Source organism: Lissotriton vulgaris, chromosome 9 (assembly GCF_964263255.1).
Source record: "Lissotriton vulgaris chromosome 9, aLisVul1.2, whole genome shotgun sequence".
NCBI lineage: Eukaryota > Metazoa > Chordata > Amphibia > Caudata > Salamandridae > Lissotriton > Lissotriton vulgaris.
The window spans coordinates 54,403,756-54,427,891 of NC_141697.1; the positions used below are offsets into that span (position 1 = coordinate 54,403,756).

The 24,136-nt window shown below is 46.4% G+C and overlaps 1 protein-coding gene across 13 annotated transcripts in view; it reads right to left on the minus strand.

The window, feature by feature from the left end:
- Positions 1-24,136, minus strand: part of MEIS2 (Meis homeobox 2) — a 311,789-nt gene that overhangs the window by 282,030 nt on the left and 5,623 nt on the right. For all 13 annotated transcript variants that reach the window (XM_086937010.1, XM_086937018.1, XM_086937009.1 and 10 more), the window contains exons 4-6: positions 23,664-23,714; positions 23,097-23,147; positions 20,674-20,823 (exon numbers count right to left, since the gene is read on the minus strand). In XM_086937010.1, coding sequence (XP_086793136.1) covers positions 20,674-20,823; positions 23,097-23,147; positions 23,664-23,714 — 252 coding nt within the window. The remainder of the gene's footprint in view (positions 1-20,673; positions 20,824-23,096; positions 23,148-23,663; positions 23,715-24,136) is intronic.

The window sequence follows — 24,136 nt, forward strand, 5'->3', positions numbered from 1 at the left end:
CGCAAACTCGACGCGGAGGTACAAGAGCGATTTACATGAGCACCCATTACATCACACAAGGACAAATTCATTTTTGGTAGGAGCAGGGAGATTAAGTGATTTGCCCAGAATCACAGGATGTTGAGCCAACGCCAAGAATCCAACATGGTTTCACAGCTCCAATTTCGGCAGCTCTGGCCACAATGCCACATCCTCTACTTACTAGTAGCTGGAGAGTTATCAGTAGCTCACAAGCTACTCTTTGGAGAAGCCTGGTCCAGACAAAGGTAGAGCTTCAAAGACATGTCTCCTGATGGCCTTTCTGGATGTTAGAAGTCTACTGTCGTCCGAAAGGAAGGGTAGAGGTGACAAGTTCTACAGCATTGCTTCAAAGTTATTGTAAAATGACAACTGGTGCTTTACAAGATATTTAAATAATTAAAAAGAAATAACACCGAAAGTAGAGACAGGACAATGGGAGAAAGAAACACCCCTTCCAAATTTGCACAAGCGAAGGGACAGCATACACAGGATAAACAATCGCTATGAAAAAGTACATTCAAAAGAACTTATATTACCATTTCACAGAAAATTCAAGCAAGACGGTAACTTGGGCACAAGGTGTCCGATGCAAGGACGCGAGGATGGTAAGTTGGTCCCGCAGGCGATTGGCGGCAGGTGGGCAGATACAGGGCCGCAAGATCCTGCGATGGCCAAGCGAACTATCCGAGGCTCAGCGGCTTATGGTGGAGCCCTCTGCGCGAGCAGCCCCTTTTTATACCCAACTTAGGGACCCACTTGAAGGGCTCAGGATTGAAGGCAAACAGCGACAGTCGCTCTTGAGCGTCAGCTGTTTGCCGGATGGCCGTCAGATGGAGGGCTTGAAGAGCCGCGCGCAAAGGGAGCCGGACAATGGCTTGGCATGGGCTTAACGCGCCAACAAGAGACGCCAGCACCTCGCCATTCACAAGAGAGGGGACCTACAACATGGCTGCATACACTAATGTTGTAGGGCGCAAAGCAAGGGGGGGCTAATCACAATGCATTGCAAGCCCTTCAATGGCCGCCTGGCCCTTCAATGGCCGCCAGCCCGCTGTACCTCAGCGCACATGTGAAAATTACAGGAATGAATGAGTTACACTCGAGTGTACATCTGAAGGCAGCTGTTATCAAAAAGCCATCAGCAACTCAGGGCCGCTTTTGTGTTTGGGAAAGAGTTTGATTCGGGAAGGGTTCACTGAGAGAGCTTCCCGCCGGTGTAAACACTCGAGCCCCGCCGACGAGGCCCGCCTGACCCGCCTCGCGTAGGCCAGGCTTCTCTTTTTACACACAGGCTGTTTTGATTTTCAAATACTGAGTGCTTTGTTGGGGTCACGCTGCGCTCAAAGGACAGAAGGGGCTGTCGGGGGGCCTTCTGGAGGCGCACAAATAAACTGAACTGGCCAGGGGGAGAGAGAGTTGTGGCACCCCAAGGGAGGGTGTCTCACCTCTGCTTTCCAGTTTCTGGGCCCAAAAGATTTTGCTGTGACACTTCCATCATGGCGGCTGAAAGCCTCCAGGGAATGCCCGGCTCTGATGGTTGATTTTAGGGAGGACCCCTCGGCAGCCATGCCAGTCCCTGCCCATGTACCATTGTGAGAACGAAAATATAGGGGTTATTGTCACTATTTCTGTCTCGTGTGTGCAATGCTAGGAAGCTACTTGCTCCTGGTAACCTGCCTACTTCCAGCTGGTTTCCTCCCAGCATGGTCTCTCTGAGCATCCGTGGTCCCTCACAAACCACCTCCGGCACCCTCCCCTGAATATGAAACTGCTAGAAAGACATTAGTTGGGCGGACACTAGGAATAGGGACTAGTGTTTAGGCTGTGCGTAGCCGAGTACTACTGGTAGGTACATTTCCCAGAAGCTTACATTCTTTCTTCAAACTGACGCCCTATTTTAAGAATCAAGGAGCAGGGGAGGGAGAAGGCACAAGTGAGGCAACCAGGCAAACAACTTGCATAGATTTGCAAAACAGCAATTTTCTATTGTGTTAGCAACCTATCTACCAGAAGAAATGTGCACAGCTCCAAGCGAAAGAACCGGTCTCAGATAGAGAAAAAACCATCAAGTGAAGTGTGGTATGTTCGAATTAATTTCAGCCACTGGTAATTACTCTGGGCAGCATTCCAGTCCATTGTTTTTTTGCTCACTGCGCTACACTAGGCAGTGAGCAAGCGATTAGGCACCCAGGAGGAATATTCACAGGACATGCATGGCGTGAGCAGGTTTCAATGGTAGCCTTGGTATCATGTGCAGGCTGACAGCCCCAGCGACCAACGGTGTAGCCCCTTATGGTTTTTGGTGTGTCAGTACAAAGCCCTGGCTTACTCCGGGATGCTGCCAAGTCTCTGCTGGTGGCAAAGTTGTGGCATACCCATCTGCTATCAGGTGGTGTTAGACGTGCCAGTCCTCATTCACCCCTGGTACCCCCCAAGCCTCCACTGGCAGTAGCTGCGATGCCAATCTTGGTAGCTCATCGTGAACCTCTCCAAAGGGGTCTCTCGGGCAGTAGAGGTGACTCCTCGGGGCTGTCTGCTTTCTGAGAACTGACCCGGAAGTTCTTGGCTGGATGTCAACTCCCAGATAACGGATCTTGGTTTAAGGAGTGGTCACATACGGAGAAGCAAACTCCACCTAGTTTGAGGAACTCACAAGATGACAGCAGCTGTACCGCGTGCCAGGCACGCATGGATGTACTTAAAGGCCAGACATGGAAGTGGAACATGGAAAAGTACTTTAATGCAAGACACACGACGTGTCACCATCATGAACACTGTCATGTTTCTCTTTCCGCCTGGATCTTTTTGCTTCTTGCAGACATGGGTCTATCCAAAGAAATGTATATTGAGTTATTTTTCAACTGATTAGAAAGTAACGAATAAGGCTCTGAAAAACAGCAGTGGTCCCAGTCCCCCCAAACACCATAGGGAAAGGCTCACAAGACTGAGGCTGACCTAGTCCGACAGGTGAATCAGACTGGATGCTTGCCAAGTATGCAACACACCTGGCCGGGCAGGGAGAAGATAGCAGATCGGATGGTTGTTTCCAACATCTAAATGGTTAATCCACCTGCAAAGAGGCCACATGACCTGAGTTTCAATTCCAATACCAGCTATCCCATTTGATAAACTGTGTGATCCTTTGCAAATTGAGTTACCTCCTTGAGCCCCAATCTCACGTCTACCAACTTTGAGAGTAAATAGATAGCGGCTTATCCTCTTTTTTAAGGACTGTAGTCATTTAGGCTCAGGATTGACTGGCATGAACATTATTACTACAACCGGGTGATAATGAGCAAAAGGTGTGCACTGAAGTGACATGTGTATGGTCACCCCTTCTGACATTCCCACTCGATGCACAGTTCACAGGGTCAGTCACCAATGCCGTTTTGAATCAAACATTGGCACAAATTTGCCATGCAAAGGTAACTAGGTGTATTTTCCCTACTGACCTTTCGCTCCGGCCTGGCTTACCCATCAGAATCCTGACTCTTGGCCACACCAGACCTCAGTGTGGAACCAAAAACTCCTTATCAGAACTCAGCATTTAAACTTGAGAAACTGCTCAGGCTGTCAAAGGACACAGTATGTGGTTACACTGCACTCAACTTGTCTCACTCAAAGCAACAAGATTATCAGGCACATTTATGTGGAACAACAGACTTGAGATCTGAAAGTTACCCAGGACAGGAGGGAGCCAGACGGATTCATCGGAGAGAAGCCGACGACTATAGGACTTGTTTTCTTGAGACGTCATCATTTAGTGGACTGCTCGAAGTTGCCTGTCACTGAACAGGCAGCCGTGTTTTGAAGTGTCTGAAGGAGAACCGTATGTTTTGTGAGTAGGCTCCGCCGCAGGTCTTTCTCGCAGTCTGGGCTGGTAGACTACCACAAGCCCGGAACCAGTCTGAGGCATAGCAGTTTGAAGAAGCGTCGTCTTGCCCATACCAGTGGTTGGGAAGGGAGAGGACATGTTCAAGGCAAAGCCCCTGGAGCAAGTGGGGTGCTGAGCTTTTGAGACAAAGGTGACCTCCTTAGATCAACGTCCTTCATACGCCCTTGAAGAGAACAGTACCAGGATGCAGAAAGGTCAGAGCCTTATCATCACAAGAGGCCACTTCACTTTGTGCAATCGTTGAGGGGGCAGGGGAAGGCAGTGAGAGGGGTAGGGACGAAGCAACAGTACGCTCTGGTCATCTGTAAATCCCAGCGCGTTGATCTACGGCGGGAAGATGCTCATATCCTGAACCTTTGTTGGCATAAGGACTGGAGAGGCCTGTGACCCTATAGGAGTTAAAATATATGGCACTGCAGAGATGCAGCAAAACCTTGTCCTACATCAGCTATGACCCGGCCAGTTAACTATTTGAGCTTGTGACGGGCTAGACTCATGGTTGGCCACAAGGCAAGTGCACATCGTGGAATCGGACATTGAAAAAAGTCAGGCACAATTGAGATTCATCTCAAACTCTACCTCAACCATAGGTTGGTACTGCAGTGATCGAGGGGACCCATGTGTCCAGGCGCCAGCGAATGCCCCCGACCTTCACTGGTACGCCACAGCACGTCCATGGAGAGCTGGAAGGACTGGGCTTGTGCCAGGAGACAATGGTGGGGCCCAGTTGCCCAGCCCATCTCCTAATGCCATCAGGGTTGGCCCTGTTTTGGGGGCCTCATCGTATTAGTCGGCCCAGGCTCCCTTTTTATTGGGGAGCGGCTACGTTCATACTCGGTAAAATGCTGCAGGGACCCCGGGAAGCAGTGGCAGGGGCCACCGTTCAATGAGCTGCTGCTGGTATGGGCCGGGCCGGACGGTGGTCAACCATGACTCTGGCAAGAACAATGATCGTCCGGTGGTCTAAATGCCGAGCGTTCTGTATAGGTTATTAGTGGCTGATGTAAATAAAGTTGTGTTTTTTTAATGTAAAGATTGTTTTATTTCTTGTTGTTAGTAAATACAGACTGGCAATTGTTTCTCAAAAACAGGCTAATTCTTGGAAACTGGATACAATTTGTGTAAGGGGCCTTGCTCCCCGGTCAGTCCCTCTCCTATGACCAGTCGCGCGCCACAAGTTTGGGGCAGGATATATTCTACACTGTTGCGCACCCCCTCTGATGCCTCGACGACACAACACAGCGTGAGGTGTGCATGTCTGTGTACACCCACATCCAGCTTCAACCCCCCTAATGTTGCAATTTGCACCACTGGCTGATTTCCAAGACTACGCAAGACCTGTTCTCCTCTTCCCAGGAGTCAACATGACTGGGAGTAGGAAAAGGGCCCTGTTTGCGGCTCCCTAATTGCGTTAAAGCGCAGTTACCAGCAGAAGAGGCCGAGCCAGCAGTCGATGGAAAGTAGATACAAGCGCCGGGGTCTCCCAGGGCCCTGTTTTGCTGGGCTACACAGCTGATAATGCAAGCTGTAATTAATATAAAAGCAGGAGACAATATGGCAAAAAGGTTGCAGTATCCGGGCCACTAGAGATCGCTCCAACGCCTGCCGCAGTTTCTCATTTACACACGCGGCCTTCCCTGGAAATCGCAATGTTTCCAGTGCTTGCTCCCTGGAAAGTTGAGAAAAAATTGATTTAGCACCATCATTGAATTTTGCTAAATCTCGAAAAGAGCAGAGAGAGGGCTGGAGTCTCTGGGCATATGAAGCAAATCAGATGCGCTGCTCTTGCATTGACGCCGCGTGTCTCCTGGCGGGCGCGATAGTAAGCATTTTCTGGCCATTTCGGTACATCTGAGCGGGAGCTGTAGGGAGGTGGAATTATTGCAGAGGGGCTAATATATTAAACCGGGTCTGCACAATGCATCCTACACAAGTTCCCACTCAGGGCTCTTGGCTTCCATTGTGCGAATGGCATCGAGGCTTAACCCGTTGCGCGCCGCACAGCTGCATGCACAGATATTTGCATTTCCAGAGGCTTTGCAGGAGTTGGAAGGCTCTATAACATAATCGTCGAGATAAAAATAGCAGCTTTGGCAGCGCTGTTGGCTTCTATTAAGGGGTTATTCAGAGTGTTCCCCCCCAAGGATTCACTGGTGCTGTCAGTTATCTGCTTCAGAGATGAAGCTGCGGCCTCATGGTACAGGCTCCAGGGCCCTCTCCCAATGTATAGGGTGCACAAAGGTGGCATCATGTGTCTATCTGACCAGGACCCAAGTCAGGGATATTGTGGTAGGAAGAGTCCAGGCACGGCCACAAAATATCCAGGTATCAAATTGTGTTACAAAAGCCCTAAACGACATACCATTGAGGCTCAATGTAATATAATAGGACCCCATACCAACACAACGTCACTCGTCACAAAAAGGACAATAGGGTCAATAACAGGACAAGAAGGCTCTGGACAGCACAGCAAGCCTCAAAGGAACTGCATAGGATAGGAGCTGGGTCAAGTTATCGATAGACAGGGATACTGTATCGATAGTGTAGCGGCACCGGACACAGGCCTGATGAACCCTCTTTACTGAATCATACGTAGAGGCTAATTCTCCTATCTAACAGAGGGGCTCAATCACATCCAGCAGGACCCAATGATGTCACAGTGGGGCTTTATGACTTCTTAAAAAGTCTTCAGTGTCATCACAACAGGCCTCGATGACATCACTAAAGGGTTCTCATACAAGAATCAACAAACAGCTCAATTACATTGAACATGAGGGCGACGAGGTCACTTTTGCGTTTAATGCCCTCAGGCAAGTTTAAATGACATAATAGTGTGTGTCAATGACGTCAAAAGGGCGTCTGTGGCGTCACACATGGCTTCAGGGGCATCACTAACATCCTCAAGACGCTGACTGACCTTAAAAGGGGGTCAACAAGAACAAAATATAACTCAATATCACCACAATAGGGACGAGCGACAGAAGAACGGGGCTCACAGGGACCGATCCTTAAAGGATCAAGGAGATTACAAAAGGGACATCATCAAGAGGATCTTATGACACTGCAAAAGAGCGGAGTGACATCATAGCATGACTGGATGAGGTCTAAGCAAGCCTCAATGACGTCACATCATTCTCAATTAACAAACAACAGGCTTCAATGCCCCCACAAGAGGGTAATGGACCATCATCCTGAAAGAACCCAATGACATCACAATAGGCATCAACTACATCGACACATGATACGTTTGCATTTCAATTGTGTGCAATGACGTCACAATACAACTGAAGGGCATCACAATAGCATGCATTGATAACACAAGAACGGCGTGAAGACCCCACAATACGTCATTGATGCCACAATAGGGAAAAAAGGACACCCCAGAAGAGATCACTGCACAGCAGGCTGAAGTAGCTAAATGACGTCATGGATTTTAACCCACAAGTGCAGATTACATCACAAGTGGGCTCACTGCTATCATCACAGGACTCAGTGCAATCAAAACAGGCCCAATAGGGCTGAATGGCACGACGCGGTGGCACGCTGCGACAGAAGGGCTAAATGACAACACACAACAACACAATCCCAACGGACACAAGCCCAATAACGTTACAAGATGACATCACAGCAGGGGCTCTTGCCATTCCAAGACGTCCTGGTCACATTCTAGAAGAACTCCATGACGCCAAACACGTAGAACTACAAACAACCGATCTTTAGGTAGCATATCTTTGTATCCGCTTTTAAAACCCCATTGTCTCTTCCAGTTAGGGTTTCATGACCTTATTAATAGATTTCACAATTGAACGCAGCCCTGGAAGCATGTATGTGCATAGCTTTAAGTCCAGGCATCTCTCTGGGTGGTATAGCTCGCCCCACAATGCCTGAAGGATCGATATATCACCTAATAAGCAGACACCCCCTAAAAGCTCCACGCATAAATGTGCAATGAAGATCAGGTCAATTCCTTTTGAGTCACGGGTATTTTTACACCCAATATATCTGGCCTCCTGATTACATCACAATGTGCTTCCATGACGTCACAAACGTCTGAGATCGACGTTCACCTATTTTAAGTTTTCTTAATCGTTCGCTCTTACACTCTTTTGCTCCGTTGCTAAATAGTCTCACCCGAGGACTTCTCGCTGTCGTAAATTTTCAACGACGGTGTCCTGTCTCACAGTGCCAAGAGGCACCCGGGACTGTAGAAGCACACGGGCAGAGATACATGGGTGAAAGGGCCTCTAAAACTTCAGGGACCCTGCAATTATGTGGCAGGGGAGCACCAAAGGATGCTGCAGGGTTGACTAAATTATGTGGCAAGAAAAGGCAAATTAAGCTGCATAAAGCAGAACTTTTTTGATAGTATTACTTCATTCTTTTGTGATTTTTGCACATAGTAATACTGTGTGGGCAAATATTTCACCCCGTTAGCAAATACATAAATAAGAAACTGAAAGATGGCCAGTTAATCTTTGCAAAGTGTCTCCCAATGAAAGTGAAAGCAGATGGCCACGTTTTTAGTAACTTTTGATCCGTTTGAGCTAGAATTATTTTTGGGTTAAAATCTGCAAATTTACAGCAGATGATGGATTATGTGGCAAGGATTATGTGGCAAATCCTTACAATGCAAAAAAAAACAGGGGCAGCAGAATCGCATAATTTTAGTAGCCCTACTTGTAGTCACAGAAAAACAAAAGAGTGCACAGATTGCCATGAGGCAAAGCCTGCCCCAATCACGTCTACTGGCGGCAGGCAGGGGCCTGTCCGGTCAGACCACTAGGCCTGCAGCTAACAGCGGTCAGCCCCCAATGTCAAATAAAATAAAATAAGGACTATTCAAAACGCTTGGACAGCAGAGCTAGATTCCTGACCTGGAGCTTTCGACACTACAATAGTCTAATATTGTTCCGAGAACTACAGCAGGCAAGACGTGTCTTCTCCCAGTGTGGGAGACAGGGCTCAGAGTCATTTCAAGTCAGCCTGCACCGGCCCTCGTGAACAGAGCCAGGCCTGTGCCCTCGGCTGCGTTGCTCCGGTGTGAGGGTGCTCTGTTCAGCGTCGTTTGCATGCTGGTGTCTCGTGTTGCAAACCTCGCACTTGACCACATGTTGAAAGTGGCCGCCTCTTCATTTTTGAGAATCCCGACTTCCTTTGCTGAAAGGATATTAAACAAAATGGACGTGTTTCCATTACCCGGGCAGGCACACTTGACATTTCTGGAGAGGCGCTGTCATTTAATGTATCAGGAAAAAACGACTTCCAGGTCCGTCTGTCTGTCTGTCTGGAACACTTCAAAGTTTGTCCAGAATCCCTCAAATGCAGAGGGGACCTGAAGATATCTTTGCTATTTTTTAAAGGGGCCACTCGGTATAGAGAAAAAAAACGACTCTATTGTCCTGCTTTGCAACAATGCCCAGCAGCAGACAGTCTAGAATGTTCCTTTGTTCGATCATGTCTGCTGGTTTTGAGAACTATTGTGACATCATTCACTGGGCGGTCCATTTATTGAGCACGTGTTTGCCTTTTTTATATTAAAAAGTATATTTCCCCCACTCAGACCGTGTAAGATCCACAATAACTCTCCTACTGCTCTGGTATTTTTATTCCCAGAGAAATTTTATTTCCCAATTCTTCGCTTCGGCTTGAGGGATAACGTGCAGAATCAAGTTTCCCTGCACTAAAGTCCTACATCCTTGTTTTGACCTGTTTTCCAGACACACACATTTCCAGGCTAATCTTAGAGGAATATGTGCTTAGGAGACCCCAGAAGCCTGGCATTTTCATAGAACTCAATATCTGAAATCAGGGGCAAACACCATTTGTGCCCGCTATCAGATTCCTTGTGCACTAAACATGAAGGAGTTAATTGCAATAAACACCTTCCTATATCTCCGAGGAAGGGACATGCCTATCTGGGCACGCGGGCCCCAATTTACAAAGCCCTTTAAACGTGAAATTCGAATGCAAGTGTGCACAAAAATGATCTTCACAGGAACTTCCCAATCGCAAAATCAGCAGCCATTCTCGTCTACGGATTAGGTGCACTATAGGTGATAACCTGTGAGTTTTGCACATTCCTGTGGAGTTTCTACCATGCCACGGCCTAGCTTACTGCAGTGCGCCTGCAAACCTATCATCACCGCAGTGGGGTTTTAAGAATCACCTAAAATGTGCGAATATCAGTTTACTATGTGTATTTGATAATGTCCAATTTGAGGAGAGGTCGAGCTGTGCAATTTCCCCTTTACCAGTGTCATGCTCAAATTTCAGCATTTAAATAGTCTATAGACATAGTTAAAGATTTATATAAAAAATAAATAAAGACTTTTTATGGTCTGCCATAGGAGAACGCATTTCACTACAGTTCAATGTCCACAGAAACTGTAAAATGAACCACAGAGTGGTGTTGCATTGCAAGTTGCTGATTTCCTTACTTTTTTTGTTAGACTCCATTATGATGTGATTTGGAAGCTTCTGCAATGTGATTGGTCAAATGCCAATCCTATCCCCTTCCTCTATGTTCCCTTTAAAACAGCAGGGGCAACTTAGAAGGCCGCCAGCCATTGGGTATCAAGTGCAGGCCAGGACTCGTTGGAGTCAGCACGGGGTCACTGAAATGTGCTGGCAAACATATTCAGTGTATCAACCATCAGAAACTTTATATGTTGCACTTGTATATTAGTTTAACAGGCCTTCTTTAGCGGGGTCAGTGGTCATTTTAGTCAAGGGGGGCTGCCGGGGTGAGTGGGGTCACGTCACAAAAATGATTCAGAGCCACAGCAGTAAAATTTAATAGCCGCGTGGGTTACACACACCAGCCTCCATTGTTAAGCTTCGTTATTTATTAGGGTGGGAGGTGGGTTCATAACCCCCTAACCAAACTCATCCTGAAGGAAAAAGTTTTAAAGGAAGCAGAGTTATACTAGTTTCTGGTCTATGCCCCGCCCCCCACCACCACCTCCTCCCACTAGGGGATAAATAACGCTGTGGCCTTCTGGGAGTGATAAGAAAAGAGAAGAGAACACAGCAGAAGAAAAAAATAAGGGGTGAAAATAATAAATAGAATAGGTGACAAAATAAAAAACAAAATGAAGAAAAATGATGGCAAAGATGAGAGAAAAAGAACAAGAGTAAATGATAATAGTGAATATGAAAATACCAAGATGAAAAAAGGAAAAAAATAAGTAACGGAAAAAACCAGAGTAAAGATGAGAAAAGAAAAGATGTACAGATCACAAAGAAGGAATTGAAAAATAAAATGTGTGTACAGACATCAAGACGATAAGAAAGAAGAGAAGAGAAGACATGAAGAGAAAAAAGGAACAAAGATAAGACTGGAGAAGAAAAGTACAAACAACAAAGAGTGACTAAGGAAATAGGTCATGGAAATTGTAATCTGTAATGCTCGTTTTAACACTTTTATGGTCTATGGAACCAAATAAAGATATTTTGACTTGACTTGACTAAGAAAATAAAGCCAGGACAGAGAGATCACAAAAATAAGGTAACAGTAGAGAAATGTAAAGAAGAAACAAGGGAGCAGCGAGTAAAGAAGATAGAAGTGAAAGGAAAAGAAGAAAAGCATATATGCAAACGATGAATAATGAAATAAGACAGAAATAGAGAAAATAAGACACATGAAAGAAGATGAGTGTACAAAAAAGTGAAAAACAAAAAGAAGCGACAAGTGAAAAGTAAAAATTCAATAGCGGGAATCAAAAAAGTAAGTACATAGAGAAGTAAGGTCACAAGACTGTATCCCTCTATAACTGACACCTAAAAGAATTCTTAAGTGAGGTCATGAACTGAGCTTTAGGAGGGACGTCATGGTTGTGTATGTAGTTGCACATAACAGCAGAATTTCAATCGTTTTTAGATCATGGGTTGCGGCCGTCGTTCATTCAACTGAAGATTATATGGGAACTTTTGTGGTTTTGTGGAATTCTCTTCCCCTAGTTTCACTGCCCCAGAGGCTGTAGGGAGTGACCTTCAGACATGGCAAGTGGGCGTCAGCCCCTCAGCATCCCTTGTGTTTGGGAGTTTCCTTTCCCTACACAGCATCCATAACACAGCATGTGTACACTTTTGGTCATGGATTTGTGAAGCCAGGTTAAATAGGTGGGAAGAGATTCACAAAACACTTGGGGGCTTATTTACAAGGCCCTTGCGCCACTTTTGCGTCATTTTTAACATGGGAAAAGTGACGCAAAAGTGGCGCAAGGGGCTTGTATATCTTCCCATTGGCCCCTTGCTCACCTCCAAGACGTCTAGCTGCATCCATGACGCTACGTCAGACTGTCGAACAGAGACATTTTGGCTGTAATCAATATTGACCCATTGGGCGTGGATTTGCAATTATAAACTCCAATAGGGCGATATTTTTTGCAGACTTTATTTATCTCATATGATATTCTGATAATAATTTCCTGGTACCACACCTCCGTGAGTGCCTCAACGCTGATGATTCCTTGCTTTAAAAAAAGGAGATCTTGGTGGCCGATCTTTATCGGCACTGGTTCCAGCGTTGCGGAAGTACTTACCACGCCCTCTGAGAAAAAAAATCCGAATTTATTGCTATTTAGTAGGTATTATGTACATGATGAAGTATTATCTACCTTTTCTTCCTAGGGCTCTTACGCCACTGATGGATTTGTGGTCTCTAAAATCTGATTCTCCATTATGAGGTTCGAACAGTGATCGGCTTACACATATAAGACCCATATATCTTTTTACGGGGTAGGGAAATCATGGATTCACGCCTTCTCGAGGCACTCAGCACATATCAGTGTCAATGTTTGAGATCGTAACCTTCGACCCCCAAGGGTGATGCCTGTCTACTGCTCTGCCTGCATCTTCGCCGAAAGTCTCCTCCGTCCACAGTTATTCGTTCTTTCTACCACTGTGACTACACTACCAAGAAACACGGTAATGAGACGAGGCTGTAGTGATTCAGTCCTACACTACTCCAGAGCACCTCACCCCACCAGAGGGAAGGTGGTCTACTCAGAACTACTTTCGAAGTCAACTCACGCCTCTTCTCATGGGTGACCCTTAAAAACTCATTTTAGTGACCCAAAAATATCCCATTCTGGCTGCCTTGCGTCTACCTCAGCTGCCTGGAATCCAATATACCAATGCTTCGAGCCTCTGACAGCGCCTTTGGGGATGACACGGCTGCTGCTCAGGGGGCCAATGCTCACCTGCTAGGTGGCTTGTGACCAATTCTACCCCAATGGTCCCCAAACCACTAGCAGACATTGACACGGAGACTGCCCTGCCAAGTAGTCCATTCCATCAGCGTCTTAGCGATTGGTTGCTTGATGTGTTATTTTGAATACGTAAATATGGATTGACATGAAACAATTAAAAGGTACTTTGATTGTTTTAGGGGCTATTAATAGCGGCAAGTGAACCACACAACTTAGCGTGAAATGGGTCTAATGAGGTTTGCGACAATTGCATTGAAAAAAAGTGCATGACAATGTTTACGTCTCAGAAGGCTTGGGTGTAATTCAATTCATCTTTATTGGGATACAGTTGTATCCATAAAAGCACTAAACTTCCCATGACCTTTTCACACTACACAACATCACCTAGCAGCCTAACTTGGTTGATGATGCTTCACATAGACATCTCCCCACAACCCCTCATTCCCCATGAGTCACACAACAACATATCGACCTACAGCAAGACTTCCCCTTGCACCCCAACATTGTCTATTGTTTAAACTGCACAACACCCCCTTAGAGCTCAACATTCACCTTATTAAATTATGCAATATCCTTTCAGACCAACATTGACACAACACAACATTCTACCTGCAGCCCAACACTCCTCACAGTCAAGCACACAAAACACTTCCTGCAACCCTACACTTTAATGATCAGATGCACAACACTTTCTGCGGGTACACACCCATAGGCCTCTTGACTAAGACCAGCACTCCCCTATTCCATTACATTTTTTTTCAGTGGGTTGCCACCATCCCCAAAGGACATAGGCATACACCTAAATACTGCTTGAGATTTCCGACACTCAAACTGAACATCCAAGTTGTATTTTTTAGTGTCTGACACCAGATGTTGGTGCCGTCACTCGGAAACAGCAGTTTGGGTATAATTCCCTGCGCGCCATCTCTCGTTATCGACCATCATTTCTCGCATGAAAAAATTAGAGTACGTAAATAAAAGAAGCAGCCATTGGTTTCTATTTTTTTGGGCATTCGGAGCCAAATGTGGCTCGCGGGACTGGAACCGCTTCTTGATTATACAACGACACCCTCAGCGTTTGACCTCAGGTATTACAGCAATATCCGTAACGGCTCGATCTCGCTGGTAATATTTCACTGTTAATGCCCTGGAAGGCAGCCGTTCGACGGTATTACAGTATAAAACATCCTAAACACTGCCGGGGAACTGCGGCAGCACATATATATCTAAAGTAACTCTCAATAGGCAAATGGGGCGTACCAAAAATCTAATTTAGCTTGACTTATTTGGCTTGGAGGAGAGGTGAGGTTTTAAACCACTCTGCCTTCCTTTATTCCTCCCACATAACTCAAGGCTGTGTTAAGCACCACAGGGACCCAGAATATCACAGCAGAAAGGAACTTATGAGTCCATCTTGTCGGTCTATTGCCTTCCTAAAATTGACTTTCAGAAGCTATGTGGCCTTTGGATTGAATCATGCTTTTTCAATTCTCTTTCTGTTTTCTAAAGTATTTACAGTTTTGGCCTTCACCACTTCTGGCAGGTAGTAGTTGCTTAACATATTCACTACATTTTGTGTGAAACAAAAAAAATATGATTTTAATGTGCCTATTAAGTCTCTACCTTCTCTGAACATTGCCTCCTCGCTCACCATCTCCAAGTTTTCTATTATAAAATTTCGCTCATGAAACACATTATTTCTGAAAAACTGATTTCTTCTTCTGTATTCATACCCTTTGGGATATGGGTGTGTATTAGAAGCCCCTCTTCCACTCATTACTTTCTTACAGAATTAGAATCTTGAACATGTTTATTGATTATCTGTTTTCTATAAATGAACTCTACAAAAATTCAACAACTCTCCCCTTCCTCAGGCAGAATGATATATGGTTTTAATTTCTGTGGTGCGACAATTTTAATCTAAATCCAGGCATACAAGGAAGGACCACGCACTCCCAAAGGAATGTCTTTAACCCTGAGCTAGTATTCAGGAAAGAAGTTGAATGTTCTGAATATTTAAAAAAAACGCATATAGGCTACGCGCTCTCTCCTCCAACTTCGCACTCCTGCTACGCTGCAGTAACAGTAAGAATTTCTGACACTTCTGGGACATGTCACACGCATATATGTATATATTACTTTTTTCTAAACCAATCAATAGGCCATTTGTGCTGAGTATTTAAATCAAAGTTTTGAAACACACTGACGCATGCAAAGTTAAACCACCTGCCACCACGGCACCTTGGACCTGCCAAGTCAGAGGGTTTCCAGTGACTAACAAAATAATGTTCCCTCCAGCCACCCAGGGCTCTGCAAGCTCCGACTTGCAGGCCTGCTTTTCTGCTCTGCCTGGATTTCAGCGCACGCACGCCCAAAAACGCTGCACAAATGTGTAAGCTAATAGAATGAAAAAAAAATACACACAAAAAAAAACATGCACACAAATAAAAAAAAATTGAATTACTAACACAGAAAAAAACAATTACCCCATAAGTGAGTAAGTGGTAAACAACAATACTGGAAGGGATCTTCGGTTTTTAATCAATATATAGATTGGACGTCAATGAACGCCTATCACAACATTCCAATTTAAGGCAAGGTTATGAACATATCAAAGTAGATGGACTGAACAAAAAGAGATAAACCCAAGAAAAGGCAACACCGAAATCTGTACAACACCACAACAGGGCAACAGCACACGGGCAGGCTATGAATCTGGTATTTGCCCAGCTTGGGAGTTCAGCTCCTGCTAAATGTGTTCTCTTTTCTCTCGGCTTCTGCTAACATGCTGCCCTTGTGGTATTTCCTAAACCAACAATACACCGCCCTGTCCTTGGTTCCCACCACCCCGGCACTGTCGCGCGCTTCCAGCTCTCCAACTGCAGCCTTAGTTTTCAGAGAAAGGCCACAGAAAAGACGGGAATCAACCCTAGCCAACATGCCAGCATGGCCCTAGAATATCACACTTAGAATATCGACTAACATAAATATGGTGCCCTAAATATAATGCACAAAAATAGCAAGGAACCGAAGCATACTATGATACACGTTGACCAAAGTGAGTGCTGAAAGGCACACTCCAAGCTAGCTCACTCTGCCCCACTAAAAAATATACATGCGCAGACAAACACAAACCCAGCAAAAAAAGGGCACATTTGGAATAAACTCTGGGGAAGCGTACAGCTTTGCAGTGCAATGGACAAAAGGGTGAATCATTATTAAAAATAGCAATAAAACACTGAACAGCTCCATGCAATAACATTATGTAATTATAATATACTTTAGGCGTGGTAAACCTTTTATGCAACACTTTTTTTTGCAAAAAACTGTATGTTTATGAGCTCAACACTTCAACTAAAATTCATGAGAAACAGAAAACCAAATACTTCTCCACACTAAAAATCTAATACGTAAAAATATAGTTTTTCCTGCAAAGCTGATCCCTGGTTCTGCAGGACTGGTCTAGATATTGGACACAAACCGGCAGCTCAGCCCAATGTGCTGCAAAGCGACAACACCACATACAGAGGGACCTGTGGTGCTTAGTGCCGCTGCGATGGGGCATGATGTTTCGGCCTGTTGGTGTTTTTTAAGATGGTTTTAGGAAAGTCCTTCTCTTCGTTACTAAACACCGGTACATCAGCAAACTTTTGAAAACTGAATTACTCAACAGAGCCATTGAACCGACATCTGGCTACCTCACCAAGTGGGTTGGCGGATGAAGGATGGTTCTACGACCATGGCACATAACTATCTGAACCCCTCATTTCCTTCTTTTCTTTCTTAATCTGTTAGCTTTTCTTTGAACACTCTGGAGTGACCCTGGTGGTGTGTGGTGCTACACAAAACTCCCAAATAAGTAACTAAATAACATTCAGCAGCAGGTTAATGCAACGGCTGCGGATATCAATGCGCCACAAACTGGTCGCTAGTTTGAAGCTCAATGGGGCCTCCCAAGGGGAATACGAGGAGACCCCCTTAAACAGGTAGTAGCAAAATGCTGTTATTTACTGTGCCGCAAACCTGTGAGGCCCTCCTAGCTCTGAGTATAAAAATAAATAACTGCGTTACTAACTCACGGAGAGCAGCATTGCAGCCAACTCATCAACAAAGCGCTACTTCATAGAAACAGAGCGGAAAACTAGGCTCACCGGTGACAGACACGCTTAGGTGGCACATGTGAGATGGCTTCGCGGGTTGTGTGGCCGCCAAACAGACCTGCGTTTACAACCCAACCCATCCGCCTACAATATGAAAGTGATAAAATTGGTACATCTTAGTTGGGCAATAATAAAACCTCATATTTGAGAGCCAAGATAGAATTCAGTTTGTAGTTTGGCCAATATACTTTGTCAATAATATTGTTACTGTCGACAATAAAGTTATGGTCCAATTTATGGACACAAACCCAGCTCAAGAGCAAAAATCCACAAAATGTAGGAAATTGCCAATTCTGAAGTCTTTATCTGGTCTTATTACTTGAGGTGTAAACAATACAGCAAAAACCCGGCCTACTTTCAGAAATTTCCCAATGCATGATGTGGGGTGGAAGCATTCTAAAAGCCCACTAAATTGTAGGTTAAGGGTCTTCAAAGACCTCGACCAGAAACTTGATGTGCATTTCCAACCCGTGGTTAAACCTCCAGATAAATGTTCTTCTTTCGAAACCCCAAATTCTGTTCTTACTATTGAGTATCCTGTTGGCCCATCCCTCCCGCTCACCCAGGCAGTCGCTTGATATAGTTTGACACCGTTTAATAAGGGAAGCGGCGTATGTGTTTTGGGGTGTCAGCCTTCTGTCACCAAACTGTCACCTGCACAAGGGAATACCCCAGCACACAACACATTAAAGTATATGTCTTTTTAGCTGTCATTATTCACAGCCCAATCAGCTGACGCGCCTCCACCGCTCCCCGCGCAAACACAACGGAGAAGCAAGACTCAACGGCGCACAAGAGCGGCCCAACTGGGGGGTTCTAATGGAAATTTAGTCGATAGATGCGCATGTACAAGGGAATTCAAATCCTTCCCCTATAGCTATCCCCAGCAATTTTGGGGATTCCTTGAAGGAATCTCATGAGCAGAATTCCAGGCCCAGAGACTGTTCTATCTGTAGTGAGCGCAACACAACCCCCGTAACACAACAAAACGCAAGTCCTCTCTCATCCGGCCTACAGCAAGTTTTGCCAAATGAGCTTCAGGCCCCAGGCAACATATTAAATATGCATATCAAAGCAAATGGGAAAAAAATGTGCCAGGAGTCCTAAATTGGCTACATTTGCATGTTGACAAAAGCACTCATGTTGCCGAATGTCCTGTTCAAAATGTGTTCCCTTTGTGATATCAACACCCATGAGTTGAGCACATGGATCACACATGATCTCCCCCAACCTTTGCGGCACACATAGTCAGCACACAAATGTGATCCGTGACAAGCAGGCCCCAGAACTCAATTTTTTTAAAACTGGGATAAAAACAAGCACTGTGTTGAGATTCCCATATCGCGGCACATAAATATAAAACGTGTGATACGACTCCTGGTCCCCCAGTTGGGGTCCTGGCTGCACACATTATGGCTTCCTTTCAAAACAAATAGCGGGGGGGATCCCCTAAAAGGATTTAGCTCCAGTGCCCTTGAAACAAAAAGCTTCAAATTGCTATAGGCAATGAGGTGAGAAACCCAAACACGACCAGGATTAATGGGGTCTCATATTTATGGCAGTATTTCGGAGGGCGTTGGAAAGGCGGCTGCAAAGGGAGCGGGCCACAGTCTGGGGAGCCGGATAATAGTGGCCAAATTATCGAACAGCTAGCCCCATGCAACCCTGCCCTATTATTGTACTTGAATTTAAATTTTACAAGAGGGCACAGCAAATTGGCTTGCGCATTTGCCATCTGCCCTGCCTCGACACAAGCTTTTCTACCTAATCTCCCCGGCGCAAACATTAGCCGGCTCTGCTCCTAGCTACTATACAGTACTAAGAAATATGTAGCCTTGGAAAACGATACGCATTTTGCTTTTAAAAATACAAATAAAATATCTAGTTGTAGAAGTGTACTCAAAAATTCTATTTTATCTTATGTCACTTTATCTTATTTTCTAAAATATAAATTAGTATTTTTTTTACACACAGCAACTACCATTGACTTGAGGAATATTAAACACGTATGTTACAATTTAAGAAACACGGCCCCGTTCTCCACGTGCTGTGCTCTATAAAAACCACTATTTGTGTAATAAAAATAATTGCCAATAGCATGCAATACATATCCTTCAATAAAACAATAATTTCAAACATATTTTCTTGCTTCTAACACATTTTCCTCTGCACTCAACGTGTTCACAAAAACATACAGCAAATATTAAAAAGGTACATTCCCCAAGAGATGCTCAAGATCAAAGACATATTAGAAATTTCACAACAAATGTAAGTGGGTTACTTTAAGCCCATGCCGAGCAAACTAGAGTTGTTGTTTTTAACACCAGATTAGATTCGGAATACAAAATGATTCTGTATAACATTCGTGCGGCACGTGGAACTAGCGCGTGAAGGGCGCGCATTTTGCTAGATTCCAGTATCCACCCACCGCGCGCACGCAGGGAGCACTTGTGCGCTTTCATCAATTTAATTGGAAAATTTACACCTCCGCTAAACCCTCACAACTATTGCAGTACATTAATATTGCAACTGCGGGAAAAACTGTTACATTCACTTCAAGCATTCAATTGAGTCAAAACGTGCAAATCCCTAAGCCGCTGGGAGCATTTCTCGTATAAATAACCGCTGATCAGCAGCGTCTCGGTTCACAGAGACACACGCACACAATAGCTCCGACCTCCAGAGATAGCTGCGCTTTGTTATTTTATAGTTTAACAAGATCACAATCAAGGCGGTTCGCGAACCGAGAGAACCGTCCGGGCCAAACCCCGGACCGGAGAAATCAGACCGCCACAACCGGGTGCGGATCCGCGGAGCTCCGCGAACGCGCCCCGGAGCCCCAGGAGCGCTCCCCGCTTCTATGAGACACCGACCGACTCACCTAGGGGGAGCCGCCATGCTGCTCCCGCTTCCCACAATGCATTGCTAATTATCATCCCATGAAAGGTTAAGATCTTGTAGCGGGAGGCGCTCGCGGCGCTTTGGCACCGTGTCACGCGCTGCCACTGAGCACTTTTATGGAGCAGTACTTATGTCACCCTAATTGCACAAAGGCAGCTCCGCCAGGCCCCCTCCCTCCCTCCCTCGCTGGATAATTCTAGGAAAAACTAAAGAAATGCAACCCGCAAACTTGGAGTCCGATGTTACTTTACTGGCACTAAGCGATCGGTGAGCACCGCGGGCGCGCACTTTGCGCACCCCGAATCGCGCACACACGACTGGTGTAAACACGCCAGGCTCGGCTGTCACAAGCGCGGACTCCAAAAAACAGAAAACAAGAGAAAGCGAACGCTGGGGGGAAGCGGCATGCAGATGAAACTGTCAGCGGCTGCGATTTACGGCAGTAAACAAGGGGCCGTAAACAGGCCCTAAATCCATCACTTACGTGGTCGGCCAGGTTGGTGGAGGACCCCGAGAGCTCCTCGTGGTCGGACTTCGAGCTGCCTTCCCGCTCGTCAATCACCAGGTCGATGGGCATTTTCCCTTTCAAGCAGCTGATGTATCGGTGGCAGAAGTTGTCACACAACTCGTGGACCTGGAGGGAGGAAGTTGGAGCAAAGAGGCGGTTTTAATAAGAGATGACGGCTAGATTGAAGTAAGAAAAGAAGAGAAAAAAGGCGAATGAAAAATAAAAAAAAAAAAGAACAAAGAGGGAAGGTGGACAAAAGAAAAATGGAATAAAAGGGGAAATTGAGAGAAATAAACAAAAAGAACGAGGGACCAAAAGAAAGTGAGAAAAGAGAAAAGGGCAAAGAAATCGGAGAAAGAAAATCGAGGAAGCATTCGATTTTCTTTAATAGAACGTAAGTATTTAATTAAGGCGCATAAAAGCCGAGGGCGCGAAATCAACTGAACATACGGCAGCGGGGATTGTTACATTCCAGGGAAAGGTGGCACCATGTGAGAAAATGGTGCAAGGGCATAAGTGCAATGAAAACTTGATGTGAGGCAGAGGCTGATCACGGCCGGCTGTGAGAGGGTGAGGGTGAGGGTGGCCGGCTGTGAGAGGAAGCGCGGGGCCAGCAGGGGAGTGGCTTCCATTGGTGCAGAAGCTGCAGTGACACCGGGACCCAGAGGCCTGGGGGCCACTGAATCCAGATGATGCTGCATTTTATATTTCAAAAAACAAACGTGGGAACTGGTACCTAGGCCTCTATGGAATTGGTAAAGACCCTGTCTGTTGACTCTGTGTTCACTTCCGGGTGTCAGTACATTGACCTCTCTGGAGTTCGTGCAGGACCTGTCTGCTGCCTCCATGTTCACTTCCGGGAGTCAATACCTTGGCCTATCTGGAGTTATCCAGGACCTGTCTGCTCCCTCTATATTCACTTCCGGGTGTCAGTACCTTGACCTCTGGAGTTCGTGGAGGCCATGTCTGCTGCCTCTGTGTTCACTTCCGGGAGTCAGCACCTTGACCTCTCTAGAGCTGGTGCAGGCCCTGCCAGATGCCTGTACTTTTACTTCCGGGAGTCAGTACCCTGATCTCCCTGGAGCTGGTACAGAACCTCACTGCAGCTGGAGCAGTATCAGTCTCCTGCCTGTACGTTCACTTCCGGGACACCTCTCTGGAGCCGATACATGCCCTCTCTCTGGCATGCACAGCCTGTGTAAGCTGCCTGTGGAGTTTGACTGCCACATCTCCACAGCCTATAAAGGGCCCGAGGGGTGGCGCCCTTGGGTCCACTCTGGAACCCATGCAGACGGGATCTGAGGTGGGCACTGAGCTTCACTAACACCTGGCAGGCCCAGCCTGTACAGGTGAACGCGGGGTCCTTATACATGCAGCCTGTGCTGCTGGACACGGACAGCCTGTATTTCTGTGCACGGGGCACTCGTAGTTCTGGACACAGAGTCTGTATTTCTGTCGGCCTGTAGAGACCAACATGGGGACCCGGGGATGCTGTACAGAGACTGCCTGTATTCTGGGCACTGTTAGCCTGTACTTCGGGGCACATGAAAGCCTGTGTTCCTCGTCACGCTTAGCCTGTATTTCAAGACATAAGAGAGCCTGCATTTCTGGGCACGGTTAGCCTGCACTTTGGGCACATGGGTGCCTGTATTTCTGTGAAGTGTTAGCCTGTAATGTGAGGCACATGGGCGCCTGTATTTCCGGGCACGGCGAGCCTGTATTCCTGGTCACGGTTAGCCTGTGTTTCGGTTCACGGTTTGCCTATATTTGGGGTCACGGGTAGCCTATGTTAGCCCGTGTTTCGGGTGACGGTTAACCTGTATTTCGGGTCGCGGGTAGCCTATGTTAGCCTGCAGTTCGGGGCACGGTTAGCCTGTATTTCTGGGCCCAGTTACCCTGTAATTCTGGACACGCAGCGCCTCTATTTCTGGACGCGTGGGTCTGTGCAGCTCCCACGGGGCGGCGCAGTCTGTGCCTCAGCCATCTGCCCGCCCCGAGCCTCGGCAGCCGAGCCGCCCCTCTGCCCGGGTATTTATTTGCTTTAAGTTGGGGGTTAGGAGCCAAGGCAACATTTACTAAAGCGGCATTAGCGGGACACGGGCTCGGGGGCCGCGGGATTTAGAGGGCACGGGGGCTCGGAGGGGTCAGAGCTTTTCATCTCAGTACATGGCCCGGCTGGGGGGGGGGGGGGGGGGGGTTAGGAAGAGAATTAGAACACGAACTGTGAGGGGTGTGTGTGTGTGTGTGTGGGGGGGGGGGGGGGGGGTGGCCCCAGACTCGGAGCTGTCGGTCCAGAAGTGGCCACTTTCCCACAACTTTTACGCACTTTTACGCAGCAGAAGTCCACCTAGGAACAGGCTCCCCCCTCGCCGCCCCCTCCCCAGCCCTCACCCTCTTACCTTCTCCAGCTCCAGGAGGTGAAACCTCAGCACTTGGATGGCCTGGATCATCTGCAAGAAGTGGTAATGGGGGGTTAAAAGCTGTGCTCAACCAGCAGTCCGGCCGCCCCCTCCCCTGCCGCCCCCTCCCCTGCACCCCAAGCAGCCTCAATGAGTAATTACCAAGGTGTCCAGAACCTCACATTTATTTTAGTTTCGGAGCTCTTCGCAGACATCCCCCCCCCCCCCCCCCCCCCGAAAAAGAACCCGAGCATAAAGGATGCGAATTACACCCCATACCGAAACAGGCGGCTGCAATTTTAAAAGTCTTTAGTAAAAAAAAGGGTGTGTTACTGGGCGCTGCTTTCTTGCAGACTCCCTCCCCAGGCCATGGTCTGCGGTTGGGGGGTACATACACCCTCTTGTCTGCACAGACTCCGCCGAACCCCCAAATACATACACAAACCGCTCTAACGAGGTGGGAAGGCTCGATGCTAAAACCCTTCAATTCGAGATTTGATATGCCATGATTTCTGGGGTACAAGCAGATGCGCAATCGAAAATAGGAACACATGTTGGGATTCTTACCAAATTGTCCAGTTCTGGGTTTGAGGAAAAAAGTGGTTTTTCTGCGCGGACCTACAAAAAAGGGCAAACATTAAGTCAGAAGTAGAAAACAATGCATTAAAAAAAAGAAAAAAAATGCCTGAGGATAGTTTACTTCTGAGATGGGGAGGGGGCGAGGCCGTGCGGCTTCAGGGGTAGAATATATCCTGTTGGCTCATTACCCAGGCCCAAATATACAATTTATTCTCAGTCACCTCACTCTCGAACTGTGAAAAGCATAGGGAATATATATATATATATATATATATATATATATATATATATATATACACACACACGTACATGTACACACACATATATATACACGCATACACATATATATGTATGTAGATATATACACACACATGTACGCATACACATATATATGTATGTAGATATATACACACATGTACGCACACAAATATATATTATACACACACATGTACATGTACACA